At 45.6% G+C, this 17,765-nt stretch overlaps 1 protein-coding gene across 7 annotated transcripts in view; it reads left to right on the forward strand.

The window, feature by feature from the left end:
* The window catches only part of ldb2a (LIM domain binding 2a), a 44,409-nt gene extending 26,785 nt beyond the window's left edge, over nt 1–17,624 (forward strand). Inside the window, exons 4-9 of one of the 7 annotated variants that reach the window (XM_047021638.1) lie at nt 4,165–4,287; nt 6,143–6,226; nt 8,145–8,334; nt 10,045–10,098; nt 10,961–11,106; nt 15,621–17,624. In XM_047021638.1, coding sequence (XP_046877594.1) covers nt 4,165–4,287; nt 6,143–6,226; nt 8,145–8,334; nt 10,045–10,098; nt 10,961–11,106; nt 15,621–15,851 — 828 coding nt within the window. In that variant the 3' untranslated portion in view covers nt 15,852–17,624. The remainder of the gene's footprint in view (nt 1–4,164; nt 4,288–6,142; nt 6,227–8,144; nt 8,335–10,044; nt 10,099–10,960; nt 11,107–15,620) is intronic. The other 6 variants (XM_047021645.1, XM_047021653.1, XM_047021662.1 and 3 more) reach the window with 6 other exon arrangements.
* The last annotated feature ends 141 nt before the right edge of the window (nt 17,625–17,765 follow it).

Here is a 17,765-nt window from a genome sequence, read left to right on the forward strand (position 1 = left end):
GCCTCTGCACTGAAACAGGAAGCAAAGTGTAACAGGAAGCAGAGTGTAACAGGAAACAAAGTGTAACAGGGAGCAGCATGTAACAGGGAGCAGAGTGTAACAGGAAGCAGAGTGTAACAGGAAGCAGAGTGTAACAGGAAGCAGAGTGTAACAGGGAGCAGAGTGTAACAGGGAGCAGAGTGTAACAGGAAGCAGAGTGTAACAGCAGGCAGAGTGTAACAGGAAGCAGAGTGTAACAGGAAGCAGAGTGTAACAGGGAGCAGAGTGTAACAGGAAGCAGAGTGTAACAGGGAGCAGAGTGTAACAGGAAGCAGAGTGTAACAGGAAACAAAGTGTAACAGGGAGCAGCATGTAACAGGGAGCAGAGTGTAACAGGAAGCAGAGTGTAACAGGAAGCAGAGTGTAACAGGGAGCAGAGTGTAACAGGGAGCAGAGTGTAACACGGAGCAGAGTGTAACAGGGAGCAGAGTGTAACAGGAAGCAGAGTGTAACAGGGAGCAGAGTGTAACAGGGAGCAGCATGTAACAGGGAGCAGAGTGTAACAGGGAGCAGAGTGTAACAGGAAGCAGAGTGTAACAGGGAGCAGAGTGTAACAGCGAGCAGAGTGTAACACGGAGCAGAGTGTAACAGGGAGCAGAGTGTAACAGGAAGCAGAGTGTAACAGGGAGCAGAGTGTAACAGGGAGCAGAGTGTAACAGGAAGCAGAGTGTAACAGGGAGCAGAGTGTAACAGGAAGCAGAGTGTAACAGGGAGCAGAGTGTAACAGGGAGCAGAGTGTAACAGGAAGCAGAGTGTAACAGGGAGCAGAGTGTAACAGGAAGCAGAGTGTAACAGGAAGCAGAGTGTAACAGGGAGCAGAGTGTAACAGGGAGCAGCATGTAACAGGAAGCAGAGTGTAACAGGGAGCAGCATGTAACAGGGAGCAGAGTGTAACAGCAAGCAGAAGTGTGACAGTAAAAAAACAAAGAAGCGTGAAGAAATTGTGGAATGAACAAAACTGTAAAAATAATATTGTAACTGGTTCTAAAAAGATTGAGCCAAATTATGTATATACTGTATACATTTAAGACACTAAACAACCCAGATTACATTTACTTAACAAACCCCGTTTGTGGAAGGGAAGAAAAAAATAATAATTAAAAAAAATTCCAATAAGAGAGAGACGGTCTCTCTCAGCTCACAGCCCCTGAGCTCTGGAGTACTGAATCTCAATCAGGTCTGCCTCGCGCCTCTCCTCCTTCCCTCCCTCCCTCCCTCCCTCTCCCTCTCCCCATCCCCCCCTCCCCCCATCCCTCATCCCTGGAGAAATCATTCCCCTCTCACTCTCTCTCTCTCTCTCTCTCTCTTTCTCTCCTCGGCCCAGAGGGAAAAGCCCTTTGTGATCCCGCTGGGAATGATCTGGATGTGCAAACGGGGGATGTGAGGGCGGTAGAGGTGTAGGGGGGGAAGGTGTGTGTGTGTGTGTGTGTGTGTGTGAGGGGGAGGGGTGGCAGGGTGGGGTGAGGTGGCGGGGTGTTGATCTGGCCAACGAGACCCCCCGCTGAGCCTTTTTGGTATCCCATCACCTCTATTCACTTCCCAGCAGGCTGTACTACACCTGGGGTGTGTGAGTGTGTGTGTGGGGGCCAGGGCCAGGGCCCAGGCCTTGTTAGCCAGCCCCAGGAGGGAGGGCCTCCCTGGGCTGAGAGAGGAGCCAGACAGCTTCATCCCATCACCCTCCAACACTGGAGAAGCCTCCAGTGTTTACCACCGTCAGGAGAAAAGTCACGTTTGCAAGGGGGACTCGCATGCATCGCGTTGACATCTTCAGCGTTTACAGTGCAGCACTTCCTGTGCCGTCAACAACCACAGGCGGTACAGTTGGGGATGTACTGTGGTGGGAGCTGCGATGCTGACGTTGTGAGGATTCGCTGCTTCTCTGCACTTAGACCCTGGCTGGCCGTGTGTGGAGAGAGATTTACGACCCCACTCTAAAATCAAAATAAGGTTGTTCTCAGTGGGGTCTCATCAGTTTAATTCAGCGGGGTCGTGCCGTTCTCGCTTTGGTTCAATCCTCAGAAGGATCACAACAAGGGTTGTGTATGAATGATCCATGTTGTGGAGAGATACAGTAGTTGAATGACAAGGCAGTTTAGGTCATGTAGTAATCGGATTGATCACCTGTGGGAAGGGTTTGTGTGCAGTCACTTCTGTGATGCTAAGTTGTTGTGGTGTTTACATTACTGGATGTATCGTCTATTGGACTTGCTCTTTTGTCTGGGCCCGAGGTCATCCGTCAGATAAACAGTTGGAGTTATAATCAAAGTAGAATTAAGGCCTTTCCATTGTCCATTAAACACTTAATGCTGGATTATTTTCAAACATTGCTTAACGCTGCACTAATCCATACTAATCTACTAAATACATCCACATTTTCAGACAGAATGTCCATCAACATTATCAGAGCAAATGCAGCCAAACGTGTTTCCGATAGAGAGCTTGGATCCAGGAAAATGAGTATATTTTCGAGATATCTCTAAATATGAACTGCTGACTGCAGCTAACAGGGAGGCTAAGCCTTGGCTGGTTGTGTGAGGAGATACCATGTTCTCCTCTCAGGATGAGGAAGCAGACTAACACTGCACTGGAAGGGGTTAAATCACATATTCAATGGTTTAGGAGCTGCATGCAGAGAAAAAAAAAATCCCTTTTTTTTTTATATACTTTTTATTTTTCCGGCGTGGCGGAGCTAGCTAGCAGCAACTCGGGGCCTGTTTGCCCGCCAGCTTCTTTCTTGTTGATCCTCCAGAGACCATCTGTGCTAGGGGCATTGATTAGAGTGTGTCTGCTGGGATTACATCTTTTCGGTTGCCATGCCAACTAATCAGCTGATTTTCTTTTTTTTTTTCTTTTTCCCTCCTCCCTCTCCCCTCCTCTCCTCGCCTGCTCTGGCTCACTCCTCTCCCCTGGTTGCCACAGCAACGAAACATAGGGAAACGCAAGGGCCCCGGCAAAGCGCTGAATTCTGCTGAAGGCAAAATATGTGTTTTTTCCTCTCTCTCCCTCTCTCTCCCTCTCTCTCTCTCTCTCTCCCTCTCTCTCTCTCTCCCTCTCTGTCTCTTAATTGGAAGCTCACTCTGACCCAAAGATCCTTTGTCTCTCCTGTAAACACACCTTTCTCTATATTTTTTTAAGTCGTGGTCTGGAAAAGCAGGCACTCTAACTAAGCACAGCTCCAAAAATAGTGTGCATTAGCAGTCTGCTCCTCTACCAGGAGCTACAGTCTGCTCCTCTACCAGGAGCTACAGTCTGCTCCTCTACCAGGAGCTGCAGTCTGCTCCTCTACCAGGAGCTACAGTCTGCTCCTCTACCAGGAGCTACAGTCTGCTCCTCTACCAGGAGCTGCAGTCTGCTCCTCTACCAGGAGCTACAGTCTGCTCCTCTACCAGGAGCTACAGTCTGCTCCTTTACCAGGAGCTACAGTCTGCTCCTCTACGAGGAGCTACAGTCTGCTCCTCTACCAGGAGCTACAGTCTGCTCCTCTACCAGGAGCTACAGTCTGCTCCTCTACCAGGAGATACAGTCTGCTCCTCTACCAGGAGATACAGTCTGCTCCTATTCCAGGAGCTACAGTCTGCTCCTCTACCAGGAGCTACAGTCTGCTCATCTACCAGGAGCTACAGTCTGCATCTCTACCAGGAGCTACAGTCTGCTCCTCTACCAGGAGCTACAATCTGCTCCTCTACCAGGAGCTACAGTCTGCTCCTCTACCAGGAGCTACAGTCTTCTCCTATACCAGGAGCTACAGTCTGCTCCTCTACCAGGAGCTACAGTCTGCCCCTCTACCAGGAGCCGGTCTGCAACACATGAACATCCAGTTGTTGTTTATGAAACAAAATCATTTTGTTTGGAGCTAATTAAACGGACGACTGCATGTCAGGGAGAGATGTGTGACTGTGAGATAAGAAACAGCTCAGTGGTTAGAGCATTTGACTACAGATCAAGGGGGGGGGATCGCAGGTTTAATTCCTTCTCCGTACGTCACTTTGGATGAAAGCGACTGCTAAGTGAACGCATCACTGTGATTAAGTGAGCCGTGTTGTTGTGTGTGTGTGACCTGTGTTGTTGTGTGTGTGTGACCTGTGTTGTTGTGTGTGTGTGACCTGTGTTGTTGTGTGTGGACAGGTGTGTACAGAGGGACGTCTCATCCTAGAGTTTGCCTTCGATGACCTGATGAGGATCAAGACCTGGCACTTCACCATCAGACAGTACAGAGAGCTCATCCCTCGAAGCATACTGGCCATGCACGTAAGTCACACACACACACACACACACACACACACACACACTCTTATATACACACATACACACACGGACATCTTCAACATGTGTTGGACCACTCCTGTCCTCTTAGGTGTCCCTTTGAACACACCCCTCCAGTCACTACCAAGACACCAACTAATATTCTGTGCTGCCTGGGCCACCGCAAAGTCACTAGCTATTCATGAGCACAGGAATTTAAATGCCAACAAAGCAGTTTGAAAAGTGTTCCAATTTAGACTGGATTTTATAAACCAATTTATGTGCGAGACATCAAAGGCGGCTTTGGATAAAAGACAGCCCTTTGCCGGGAAATTAAAAATTATAAATATACAACAAAAACAAGTTCAACTGAATAATCACCTTAATTCCCATAAGTGTTATAAACATTACACAGAAAGGGCACTTTAAGGTGCAACTTATAGGTACCGTTTCGAAATCTGGTATGTCCTCCTATGAGTCACGTGTCTACATAATATGTTTACTCTGCATATGCATTCAACCTCTAACCTAAACAACACCTCATAGCTCTTTCCACACCTGACAGACACAACGTCAATGTTTTCCTCGGTCCTCAGGGCCCAAAGGTAGATTTTAGAAGGTTTTTTTTTTGTACAGCCAGCCTTCTTCTGGGTTCAAATCTTCATATTAAATTCACACACCATTAAATTGCCCCCCGTGGGTGTTCACACTTCTGCCAGGAGAGAGGGGTGTGGTGGGCTTAGTCCGGATGTGTGTTGCTCCGTGTGAATGATGCGCAAACGTGAGTTAGCTGTTGTGATCCTCGACTTATGCGGCACAGAGACAGGATTGTGACTCAGAAATGAAGAAATGCACAAAGGCACACACAGACACACACAGACACTGAAGAGGTCTGTCATTAACACACACACAGACACACATGCAGTTTTAAGCATTCAGCTCTGGAATGGTGCTCAATGCTGTTGTCGGTAACCATGGTTTTCAAGGAATGGTCTTATGGTCAAATCCTGGTGTGTATACCCACTTTCTAAATCCAAATACACATAGACCTACATAAACATCCATTTAAAAGATCTCCAGAGATTATTATTTTTGAATAGGCGCCAGATCAGCCTGTAGATTCAAAAATGACTTTGCCATGTTTGAAACAGCTTTAGAAAGAAATCTTAAACAAGAAATCTCCTCTCCTTCACTCCTCGTGTTGTGTACAGTAGAGGAAGGCTTGATATTTTCCTTCTTGACTCTCTTTTCACCACGATGCAAGCTGAGATGGAGCGATGCATATTTCATAAGGTGGTGAATATGAGTGAGCCTTGAGACTGGGCCATCTCTTGCTTTGTCAATATGTGCAGCTTTTTATGACATATATTTTTTTGCTATAGGAAAAGAAAAAGAGGAGCTGAGAAGCCAGATAGATCATTAGTAAAATAGAACGTTAGCAGAATAGAACGTTAGTAGAATAGAACGTTAGTAGAATAGAACGTTAGCAGAACAGAATGTTAGTAGAACAGAATGTTAGTAGAATAGAACGTTAGTAGAATAGAACGTTAGCAGAATAGAACGTTAGCAGAACAGAACGTTAGTAGAATAGAACGTTAGCAGAATAGAACACAACTTCAGATTTATTTAAACTCTCTAAAAAGGTGACAGGTTATCTCATGAATCATAGGGCTGTGTGTGAACTACCAGGACAGTAACAGACAGTTTGCTTGTGGATTCAAGCAGCGGACATGGAATTTTGATAGAAGGATAGTTGCCGGCAGTAATAGCCCCGGCTGTTGGGTTAATTTCTTTCACAGTAATTAGCAATCTAGGAAGGAGTTCTCCAGTAAGTGCTCATTGTACTGGCCTTCACCAACAGGCACAAGACCCACAGGTGCTGGAGCAGCTTTCTAAAAACATCACCCGCATGGGCCTGACCAACTTCACCCTCAACTACCTCAGGGTAAGAGCCCCGCTGCCTCTCTGTTTTCCTCTCCCTCCCTCCCTCCCTCTCTGTCTCCCTCCCTCCCTCTCTGTCTCCCTCCTTCTCTCTCTGTCTCTGTCTCTGTCTCTTTCTCCCTCCCTCCCTCCCTCCCTCCCTGTCTCCCTCCCTCCCTGTCTCCCTCCCTCCCTGTCTCCCTCCCTCCCTCTCTGTCTCCCTCCCTGTCTCCCTCCCTCCCTCCCTGTCTCCCTCCCTCCTTCCCTGTCTCCCTCTCTGTCTCCCTCTCTGTCTCCCTCTCTGTCTCCCTCCCTCCCTCCTTCCCTGTCTCCCTCTCTGTCTCCCTCCCTCCTTCCCTGTCTCCCTCTCTGTCTCCCTCCCTCCCTGTCTCCCTCCCTCCTTCCCTGTCTCCCTCCCTCTCTGTCTCCCTCCCTCTCTGTCTCCCTCCCTCCCTGTCTCCCTCCCTCCTTCCCTGTCTCCCTCCCTCTCTGTCTCCCTCCCTCTCTGTCTCCCTCCCTCTCTGTCTCCCTCCGTCTGTCTGTATGTTTTGTTCACATGTCCATACTAAAGTGAAAGTGAACACTCTTCACTTGAGTCTATATTCCTTTAATCAACGCATAACTCCCTCAGAGGTAACCTTATGTGTGTCCTTGTTTACTTTTTAGGTACATTCTCTGATGTATTTATAACATATACTTAGCGAAAGTACTGGATAAGCTGTCTGAGAAGGAATACATTAGTACATACATAGTCATTATTTCAGAGGGCTTTGTTTGCTCTTTTTCTGTCCACGGCTGAGTGACAGCTACGATTTCCAAATGGGAGAACAAGAGAACGAAAGAGAGAGGGTGAGCGAGAGCGAGAGAGGGAGCGAATTAATTGGATAGAGAAAATTAGCATAACATTAATGAACACTCCCTGTTGAGACTCATAATTGTGAAATGCTGCGCAGTAGCCAAGGAACATCCACTGTTTATTATGACTGCGGAGAGAGAAAGAGCTTTTGGGGATATTTTAATGGCCATTCTTTACATTTTGTGATAGTGGGGGGGAGGAGGGGAGGGGGGGAGGGGGGAAGGGAAGGGTTGAAGAGGGTCTCTGTGTTGCTGTTTTCATTTTCAGCCCTTCAAGGTTCTAGTTTACTGCCACAATTAGAAACCTTTCAGGAATGCATTTACTTTTTATAATCTCGCCGACGAAAACCAAACATAATCCAGTCATCTATAATCCAATCTTTTTTTTTTTCTGTCGCTCTCCAGTGATTTATCCAAATTATTTCGGAGTCTCTGAATTACTCTCAGCCAGCTTCATTAGAAAAGCCAGCCTGTTTGTGTTTCAGCAATACATGCTGGTCTGGTGGAGAACTTGGCAGGCTTTCCCAGGTGAAGGGTGGGTTCTATACCCAAAAAGAATATAGTGTAAACATCGGTCTTCCGCCAGCTGAACTGATTTTATGTTATCTGAACATTGCTGGGTGTTGAAGTAAAATACACCCTTTCCCCGCACAAATGCCGTCCTTATTGTCTTTCGAAAGGCGCTTTCCCACCATTTATCAGTTCTTCCTTTAAGGGTGACGGCTTCCTGGCTAAGGGTCAAAACCGGTCCTGTCCAAACCGGTCCTTCTTTTACTTGTTTTTTGCCGTCGGCCTGTTTAAGTCTTTCCATGTATTAGGGTTGCTGGCTTCCTACCGTTCTGCCTGTAAATAGCTCTTGTTTTCAGGCTCAAATCCAGGGATTGTTCGCTGTGCTGCTGGAGGATATTGCAGTGTCAGGAAGAGAATATCAGTAGAGAGCATGGGCTTAGAGGGCTGTTCCCATTGCCTACCACTCAGCACCGCACTGTAGAAACAAGCCCAAACTAACACTGGACGCAGGTGTGTGTGTGTGGGTGTGTGTGTATCATAAACTAAAATGCTCCTTTGTGCACCTTTGTGGTCCACAGCTGTGTGTCATACTGGAGCCCATGCAGGAACTCATGTCGAGGCACAAGACCTACAACCTCAGTCCTAGGGACTGTCTGAAGACATGCCTGTTCCAAAAGTGGCAGAGGATGGTGGCTCCCCCAGGTAACATTTGCAATGCCTACCTAACCAAGCCCGCTTCTTTGACAGAAGCAGTCCAAATAACAGAAGGTAATGAAATGTTTTGATCGCATGATTTGTATTACTGAATGTCTATCCGTATTTCACAGTGCTTGAAAAATGTATTCTACATGTTTGAAATTCATCAGAAATGTCTCCTGAATCTTAATTGCGACCTAGCGGGCGTGTCAGATTTTTGATGGATGGTAAGGGAGGGAGGGGGGATTGGGGTTCTTGATAATAGTTGGTTTAAATTGGTCGTGCGCGGTCTTAAGCTGGAGGAAAAAACGAGCAGAATTCTGGACACATTTGAGGGCTACAAATTACTGCAATGTTCGCCGAGTCGTGACGAGATGTCTTTAAAAACCAACACCAGTACAAACCCTCTGACTCAAACCTGTGTTACTAGGAGGGTAGCTGAACTTTAATTAAGAGGGTCCACTGTAATCAAACCACCAAATCCAACTCCCTCGCCAGCGACCTCCCAAGTGTACCGTGCAGACTGTTCACTTTGAAAAGGAAAATGGAGTTTCACAGGATTAAAGTCAGAACGCTCCTGAACTGACACGTTGAAAAGGAGTTTCGGAGCCACTGTCAGCGACTTAATTGTGCACAGTGGGAGACGATTATGGTCATGTAGTTTCCATACATTAACTGCATGGTAATGCAGAAAATGATACACCGTCCCCAGTTACTTTACACCTAAACACTACATGCTTTTGTAAAATCCGTTGTGTAACAATATGTTTTTATTAATATGTTCTTCCATACCAGTCAAGCACATATGGTATATTACAGCAAGAATCATTTTAACCAAAGGTTGTTATTGTAATCCAAGATGTTCTTGTTTCTAAGATCCGTTTTGTTAGACAATAGAGAGGTGTCCTGTCTCTTACTCCAACGTCGATACTTTGACCCAGACTGAAACCGAATTGTTCTGCTGAACCGTAATGGCGGTTTCCTTATTAGCTCTGTTTTTCGTCTTTCCTCCCATTATTCCCGGGCCGGGAAAATGGTCCAGCCGTAGTCAGGAAGGAAGAGGGGAGGCATTTCAGCCCTGATAAGTGTTTTGGGTGGAAATGGAAGTGAATTTTAGTGCGTCACTCTCACAAGATCAGGGAAGCCAAAAAAGGTTGTCAGTGACAATGGGCCACATGTCCTTCTCCTCGGTGTGTCAGCGCTGAGGCCTGACAGCGTGCGAGCCTTCTGTGTCCTCTCAGCCTGCCGTAGCCTCTGCTCGGTCACCACAAGAGTTTGACTTTTGCTTGTTGAGCAGAGATTCAATATCAAAGCATCTCCCTTGGTGTGATTAGTAAGAACCTCGAAAAAATGTATTTCATTTTTGAAGATCACACACGATGGTTATTTGTCTCAATGGGATGATAAAGGATGCTGTTATTTTCACAAGCACCCTGGACATTTCAAATAAATACAACGGATGTGTTTCAGAAATTATTGTAGAGTTTAGGAGCATTTCTACCTCTACTGTACTAATACTAATACGAATCTCATCACTTCACTTGTCAATAGATTACTTAGATAATCCCAGTCAGGGCAGTCTAAAAGTTATTTATAGATGTAAAAATACGTGTTTTATTGAAGCATGATTCCATTGGAAGAAAAAGCCTTGTATTTACATTGCAGTGAATGTACAACCATCTTCCAATCTGCCTGTTGACATATCTTGTCTCTATTTCTGACACATTTAGTAATACAATAACAACGTTAATAAAACCCAAATCATTTTGGTTCCGGTTTCAGCTGGACACCCACAGAACTTCAAAACGGAAATATTTCCCACGAATCACAAAAAAGGTACCTTTTCTGTCTTCTACTGTGAGCTTTTAATAGATGTAGCCTTACAGTAGCGTCACGTTTTAAGGGAGGGGCATTCTCTTGCTGAACAGAATGCCATGAAATACATTTTGTGTGCATATTCATCATGGATGCTCAACTGCAAAGAAAGAATCCGACCATTCAAACACTATACACATTTTGATCCACTAAACACTTCGCTAAGAAAATCCTCACTGCTGAAAAGAATTGATTAAAAACACCATGCTGTATCATTACGTGTATCATTACGTGGTAATAGTTTGACATTAAATACTGACGCAAACCTTTCCTCTCAAACATGATGAGACAGAGAGAAGACTGCTACAGATGGCATATCCCTACAGATTTAGATCATGGATGTGTTCATTTTCACAGTTGAGCACATGCAGTATAATTTAAGTGTTGTGCCACAGGTCAGAATCTTAAACACATGTATATGACACTGAGCAGCAAAGCTCTCTGTTGAGCAGTTATGCACATGACCCAGGTTGCTTCTTACTAGTGCATGTCACGGGAGATGTTAACAAGTGTGATTTCACCGCGGAAGAAAGCGAAGCATGGTTCTCCCTAGAGTTGCCACTCTGTCTGTGCGTGTGTGTTGTGTGTGTGTGTCTGCTTGATGTGTGTGTGTGTGTGTGTGTAAGAAGTGCAGGATGGTTATGTGTGTGGTGTGTGTGTGTGAGCTGTGCATGATCGGTACGTGTGCGATGCGTGTGTGTGAGTGTTGAATGCGTATGTGTGATGTGTGTGAGACGTGTGTGTGTGTGTGTGTGCATGTGTGTGTGTGTGCTACCTTGTGTGTTGCTTTATGTTGCCTGTTTGGCTTCTGTTTCTCTTGCTGGTCGCGCCAAAGCTGAGCCCGCCAGACAAACCGCCACAAAGAGGAGGAAAAGGAAGAACTCAGCCAGCAGTGCCAACAGCGGCGTCGGCAACACCAACAAGAAACGCAGCCCCGCCACTAACTTCAGCCTCTCCAGTCAGGTACCTGTAAGCATCAACGCCACTGGGTTTGGTCTTCCTATCTTTATACACACACACACACATACAGTACATACACACACACACACACGACGAACATACGAAAGACAAACAGAACCTGATCTATTTACAGCCTATGTAGAGATTTCAGGGATTATTCTGTGTCAGTAAACTGTAACAAAGACATCTGACACAGTTGAGGTTAAACAGACCCTTAAACACCTCCACATAGAGCCTGGGGAGAAGACGCTATTGGCTTTCTGTTGTTTACCATGGGATCCATCCTTGGCTATATAGCCTAAAGGTTTAGCTGCTGTCTGCCTAGTCTTCCTGGTTGGCTATTGTTTTTACTCAGTGGGAAGCAGTGAACTTTGTGGGTTATTCCTCCCATGTCCTTAGAGGTTGGGGTTCTTAATCCACAAAAGGCATATCTCTCCCCTCTGTCCCTTCTCGCTCTCTCTCTCTCTCGCTCTCTCTCTCTCGCTCTCTCTCTCTCTCTCTGTCTCGCTCTGCCTCTCTCTCTCTTTCACTTTCTCCCTTTTCCTCTCGCTTTCTTTCTCTCTCTTTTTTTTCTCTCTTCCTCCTTATTCTCTCTGTCTCCCCCCTCTTTCTATTTCTTGCCCCTCTATATTTTCCTCTCTACCTTTTTCTCTAATTCTGTCTCTATATCTCTCTCTGGTCTTTTTTTTCTTTGCTTCTCCGTCTCTTACCCTTCCTTTTTCAAATTATAATTTTTTTGGATGCACACACAAATACTGCACACACACACACAACCCTTTTCTCCATGTCTTCCTCTCTCTCGGACAAGCACATCCACAAACACACATAACTACCCCCCCCCCCCCCCTCACACACACACACACTGTCCCCCCCTATTTTTTTGTCTTAAAAAACACAGCGATGACATGCGTCTTTAAGAGCAGCCGCGCTGTGGTAACATGCTGGGAACATATGTTGCACGCCTGCTGGCTTTGTCTGAGAAGTTGTTCGTTCGAGGCTGAGCAAAAGCCTACGTGAGTCCAATGACAATAAGGAGCGGACCCTCCGAAGGGGGGAGGAGGAGGGAGGAGGAGGAGGGGGGAGGGGGGAGGAGGGAGGAGGAGGGGGGAGGAGGGAGGAGGAGGGGGGGGAGGGCAGAGGAGGGCGGAGCGGCGGGAGGGGAGCGGCGGTGGGGGGAGCGAGGGGGGTGATATTACATGTTAAACAGCGCCCTCTAGTGGCTGCTGGACTACAGTGAGGATTTTGGTTCAGATTACCTCTGTGGTGAGGGTTCTGAGTGGCTCTAACGGTGCGTTCACACTGCAGCGGGGCGGGCAGAGCGGGGCGTCGGCTTCCAATTCATTTTCTATGTAACCAGGCGTCAACGCCCGCGTAGGGCATTGTGGGAAGGCAAGCAGGGGCGGCAAAAGTTCAATGTTCTCAACTTTATGTAAATGAGGAGCGTGAAACCGCCAGCGATGGCCAATCGGGTTGGTTTCTTGTTTCTTGTAACGTAGCAACTGTTGGTCATAGTAAACATTTCTAGGTTTGACAATTTCAAGATGGAAGAGCAACTCATCATATGCTTGTCTTCATACCCAGTATTGTATGATACGTCTATGTTTGATTACAGAGACTTAAACAAAAAAAATATGCCTGGCGCAGGGTTGCTGAGGTTGTCGGCGTCCCTGGTGTGTTGTATTTTGTACTTTAATTCAGTTTCTTCACATTACGTAACTTTCTTCTGTGCTAGCTGCATAGTCTAGCTAGCTCACCCGGCACACGATTGACATTCAACGCTGAAATGCTGGCTGGCAGCCACTCGCTATCCATACAGTGAATGTGTAGTGGCAAGTCATAATCTAGCGATTGATTGCAGATATATTGAGTAATATAATAAAAGGTTACACATGTCAACGTTTATGTATGCATCTTTTTTTCAAGCCGGAACAAGACCCGTTCCATAGAGTGCGGGTGGCATTTAGTCTTTCACTCGGCCTAAAAAAAGCGTGGAAAAAGATAACCTATTGTGTGCTGTAGATAAGATCATGTCAGATCTAGAATGCTAGTCGGATTTGTGCTTAATGTGTGTAAAAGTTGTATTTTGTCTGCACATTTGCCATGACATTATACGAACTACAACAGTGATTTAAGAGAACTACAGCTCTGAATGAATCTGTCTGACACGCCCCCGAGCGTGGTGCACAGTGGGAAGGCCGGCGGTGCTGAGCGGTAAAAAAGTCTGCAGTGTGAACGCACCGTAATAGGTCCATATGTTTACGGGGGTGACTTTGATTGGCTGTGGGCCCTGAACTGTCATCGTGTTTTTAAGTGTGACTGGAAAATTTACGGATAAATATCTTTGCTGCACGGATTTGTTTATTCCTTTAGGTCCCGCTTTCTTTGTGTCCTCTTCAATCTCCTCGTTAAACTCCTAATTGGTTGGAAATTCCACTTGTTTAAGTTACTGGATGAAAAGCTTCAGTCCTCACCTACTTAAAGAGACAGTTGTTCCCTACGATGAAAAGAGATTCATCTGAACCGTCATTAAAATGCTCTGGTCCTTTCAGTCGAGGGAATTCTTAAGATAATGCTAATGAGATGAGTAGACAAAACGCTATTAATTAGATCACTATTAGCACTCCCTAAAGCTAGTCTCGCCACCAGCTGTTGTCAACCACAGGGCTTTTACTGGCCCAAATTGGCCATAGGTAGGTTGACAGCTATCCTCATAGGAACAGATGGTGAATTCAAGGCTTGTTGGCAATCAGCAAATTTTTTAGCTAATGACTTAATTAGCTATGCAAATTAACGAATCAGGAATTAATGTGGATATTGTCATTTAGTCAAAAAGCTCACCTAAATTAATTAGCGTGATTAAGGCGTAGTATGATGTAGTGGTGTGAGGGGGGGGGGGGGGGGGGGGGGGGTGAGGAGAGCCTTGTCTTGTCTCTTAAATAAACAAACTGGCCCCATGGATCTTCTCTCTTCAAACTTGTGTATCTGTGTGTGTGTGTGTGTACTTGTGTTTCTGTGTGTAATTGTGTTTGCTGGTGTGTGTGTGCCGTGCCTGTCTTTGTGTTTATGTGTGTACCTATGTATGTTGTTGTCTGTCTGTGTGTATGTGTGTCTCTGGTATATCTGTGTTTGCTTGTGTGTGTGTGTGTGTGTGTGTGTGTGTGTGTGTGTGTGTGTGTGTGTGTGTGTGTGTGTGTGGAGGATGCGGAGAGATCCAGCTCTCCAGCCACGTGGCGTGGACACACATGAGCAGTGAAGCGAGCGCTCTGTGTGGCTTCTTCCCAGGGTGCAGTGGATGGTGGAGGGCAGAGCTGTTCCACAACAAGAGATTCACACAACAGCCCCCGCGTACACAACGCAATCAGTCACATCACAAATCCAAACCAATCAATCATCTATTGTCTCACGTATTCTTGAGGTGCTGTGCAGAGTGCGAATTATACAATGACAGTCGGGGGGGGTCAACTTCTTCTCCAAGGCGTGTATCGACCCCCTCGATCTGTTGTTTTTACCTCTTTTGGGGGGGTCCAAGTCTTAATTAGGGGGGTTGGAACCCCCCAAATCCGCACCCTGGTACGGTCCATACCCGAGTGTTGTAAGCGTTAGCCTACGTGCTAGTAACAATCACCAAACACAGTAGTGGAACCAGCTAGCTTCGACCCTGGGCTCTTCAGGAGAGCGTCTAATCCAAAGGGTGCTGATCAGGACCCAGCCTGAGACTTCCAGAGTGACATCATGTCGAAGCTGTCTCCAGGGGATGAGCTCTGCCAGGCTCAGCTACCACAGCCAAGCTGACAGACATGTGTACCAGCAACATCCACTGCCACAGCCAATAACAAACCAGTCCCCCACCTCTTCCCCCCCCCCCCCCACCCCCGACCTCAAGCTCCGGGGGGTCATCACTTTGAAATATGTCAGACATGATTAGTATCGATTGGGAAGGCGGGGGAGGCAGGGAGCTAGCTACGAAAGGGGTGATTCATTTGCGGAGAGTGGTCGCACAGAGGGTTTGGGTTCACTGAATAGGCTACACACAGCCACAGATAGACCGTAGTACTGCTTCTGAATACGCTTTCTAGACAAACAAACTAACAAATGCGCCAGCAATGGGCCAGCAGCAGCAGCAACAAATAAACATTCATGGGTTTGAATGTTTGCGTTAGTTATGTGAGTTTAATGAACCATTAGCAGTTTTAGCGCTAGGAAACTGATGGAACAGTCAGCCATTCTGGATCCTTCCCCCTGGCAATGCCAAGTTCTTTAGGGACGGCCAACATATGGTGAGGGTATGTCATTTATCACCCAATAAAATTATCAAGACAACTTATAAACTTGAAACTGAAATATATGGTTCCGTAATTTGTTGCCTGGGGCTGTTCTAATTGTCTCTCATCTTCACCTCGTCTCGTATCATTTTACAATTACTGCAGTGGACCGTCGTCGGTACTAATTTCGTAGTTGTTTTTTTTGCACTGCACCAACTTTTAACTCTTCCCTCTCTCCGCCGCTGTGTCGTGTTTCTACAGGACGTAATGGTGGTGGGTGAGCCTACCTTGATGGGCGGCGAGTTCGGCGACGAAGACGAGCGTCTGATTACGAGGCTGGAGAACACGCAGTACGACGCCACCAACGGCCTCGACGACGAGGACGATTTCAACAGCTCACCGGCGCTCGGTAACAACAGCCCATGGGCCACCAAGCCCCCTAGCAACCAGGACAGCAAGCCAGAGAGTACAGCGCCTCAACCCTCTCAGTGAGAAATGCAAAAAGAAAAGAAATTAAAGGAAAACAAGTCCAGACAAGTCTTGATTAGGCCTACCCCGTGGACTGTACCCATTTCGCACACTAGGGCAGACTCCTCACCCATTCAGAAATTAGATCTTGTTGGCCACATTCTAGAACTCTGGTCGATGGTGTCACGCTCATTACAACCAAAATACAAGGACAATTTGTCTCTGAATCCCTGTAAAATCCTGGAGATGCTACTAACTGATGACATTGCACAGCAATATCCACAATGACAAAGACTACTTTTTTCACGGAGATGCATACAGGCTGTATGCACCAATGAGATAAACTATGGAAGGTGGCCATTTTCCCCAATAAAGCCTCAGCTGGAATGCCCAGAGAATGACACAAAGTCTGAGCTTGCTTTTATGGACATATTCTCAATTCTTGAACTTTACCTGTAGCGGTCTACTGTGTGTATGCTCTTTTGACCTGTAGGTCATGGCCATTGTATGACAGATGACCAGGGAAGTAATAGAAAAAAAACAAAGACTGAGATTCTTTTTTCAGAGCAACAACCTCAATGAAAGTGAACCGTTAAGGTTTTCCACAGCCGACGGAGCCAACATGCATTGGCGATCATCGAATCGCTGTCCCAAACATTAGCATTTTTATTGGAAATTCATTTGGCTGTTGGTTTGTTTATGTTGCTGTTTTTATTTTTTCCTTCAAAATTTCCAATTAAACAGAAACATACTCTTTCACCACTATGGACTTGTTTTAAATGGAGAAACTGGTGCCCTGGGATTGCTTTTTCCGAATTACTGCAGTCGTTGCAGATTGTGATTTCATGCAAACCTGTTCAATTGTGTTTGTAGTCTATTGGTGTTATTTTGCTTCTCCCAGAATATTTTGCCATTACATTGTAATTTTTGCCAATCAGTACTATATGTGACTTTGCTAAGAGACACCAATGCATTAAGGTTGATTTTGTTTTCCTATTTGGAATTTGAATTTTTCCCTTTAATGACCTACTCCCAAACTGATATTCTAAAGCTTTTCCTGCATGATTTATATATTTTTGTTTAATATATGTACTTTTTGAGAAACGTTGGTTCAGTTTTTATTTGGTTCATCAGTTTGGGAACACTGTTACAAGGTTTGTAGCTCTGTATATAGAGGTGTGACCTGTTTAATCCACTTCAAATAACCACTGAGACTATTTTGTACATGGCAGCTGTTTTGACAAGCTTTCTGCAGGGATTTCAAATTTCTATAGAGCTACTTGGATGCTGGTTGTATGTCTGAACAATGTAAAGTCAGCTCACGTCCTCAACAATCCCAGAATCCACCTCAACAACTAGAACTTGCTTTTGACAACAACCTTTATTTATATCACGTGTATTCCTATCTCTTTGGTCTACAAAATATAAAAAATATAACCACATATACTACAGTAAGATACAGCCAAAACCAGCACCCACAAATCTCTAAAGAAAGTATTTGAAATCCCTGATTTTGTGTTCTTCATTTAACTCAGACTAATTAATACTCCCTGATCTCCTAGACTCACTGGTTGGATTTGGTTTCTGAACGTCCAAAAGACAACAGTGGATGTCTTTATACATTTGGATCTTTGTGTATTTATTTGTGCATTTGTAAGGAAGCCAACACATTTCTGAATATGTTTGAGCTGGTATTATTAGTGCTCTGCACATTTGTACATTATATAGCAGAGATGTTTTGTGTCATATCTGATGTCTGGTATGTATGCTTTGCCATTATGTGTGCCAATAAACAGTGCTTACAAAATTGGCTGAATTTGTTTCTGAATATAGGCCGACTGTACACAATTAACACTGTTTATCAGCTTATGTTTAACGATCTGGTGTGTTTTGTTTTGTAAAATAGTTTAAACGCTGGAGGAATTTAGCCTGCAAATG

Source organism: Hypomesus transpacificus, chromosome 1 (assembly GCF_021917145.1).
Source record: "Hypomesus transpacificus isolate Combined female chromosome 1, fHypTra1, whole genome shotgun sequence".
Classification (NCBI taxonomy): domain Eukaryota; kingdom Metazoa; phylum Chordata; class Actinopteri; order Osmeriformes; family Osmeridae; genus Hypomesus; species Hypomesus transpacificus.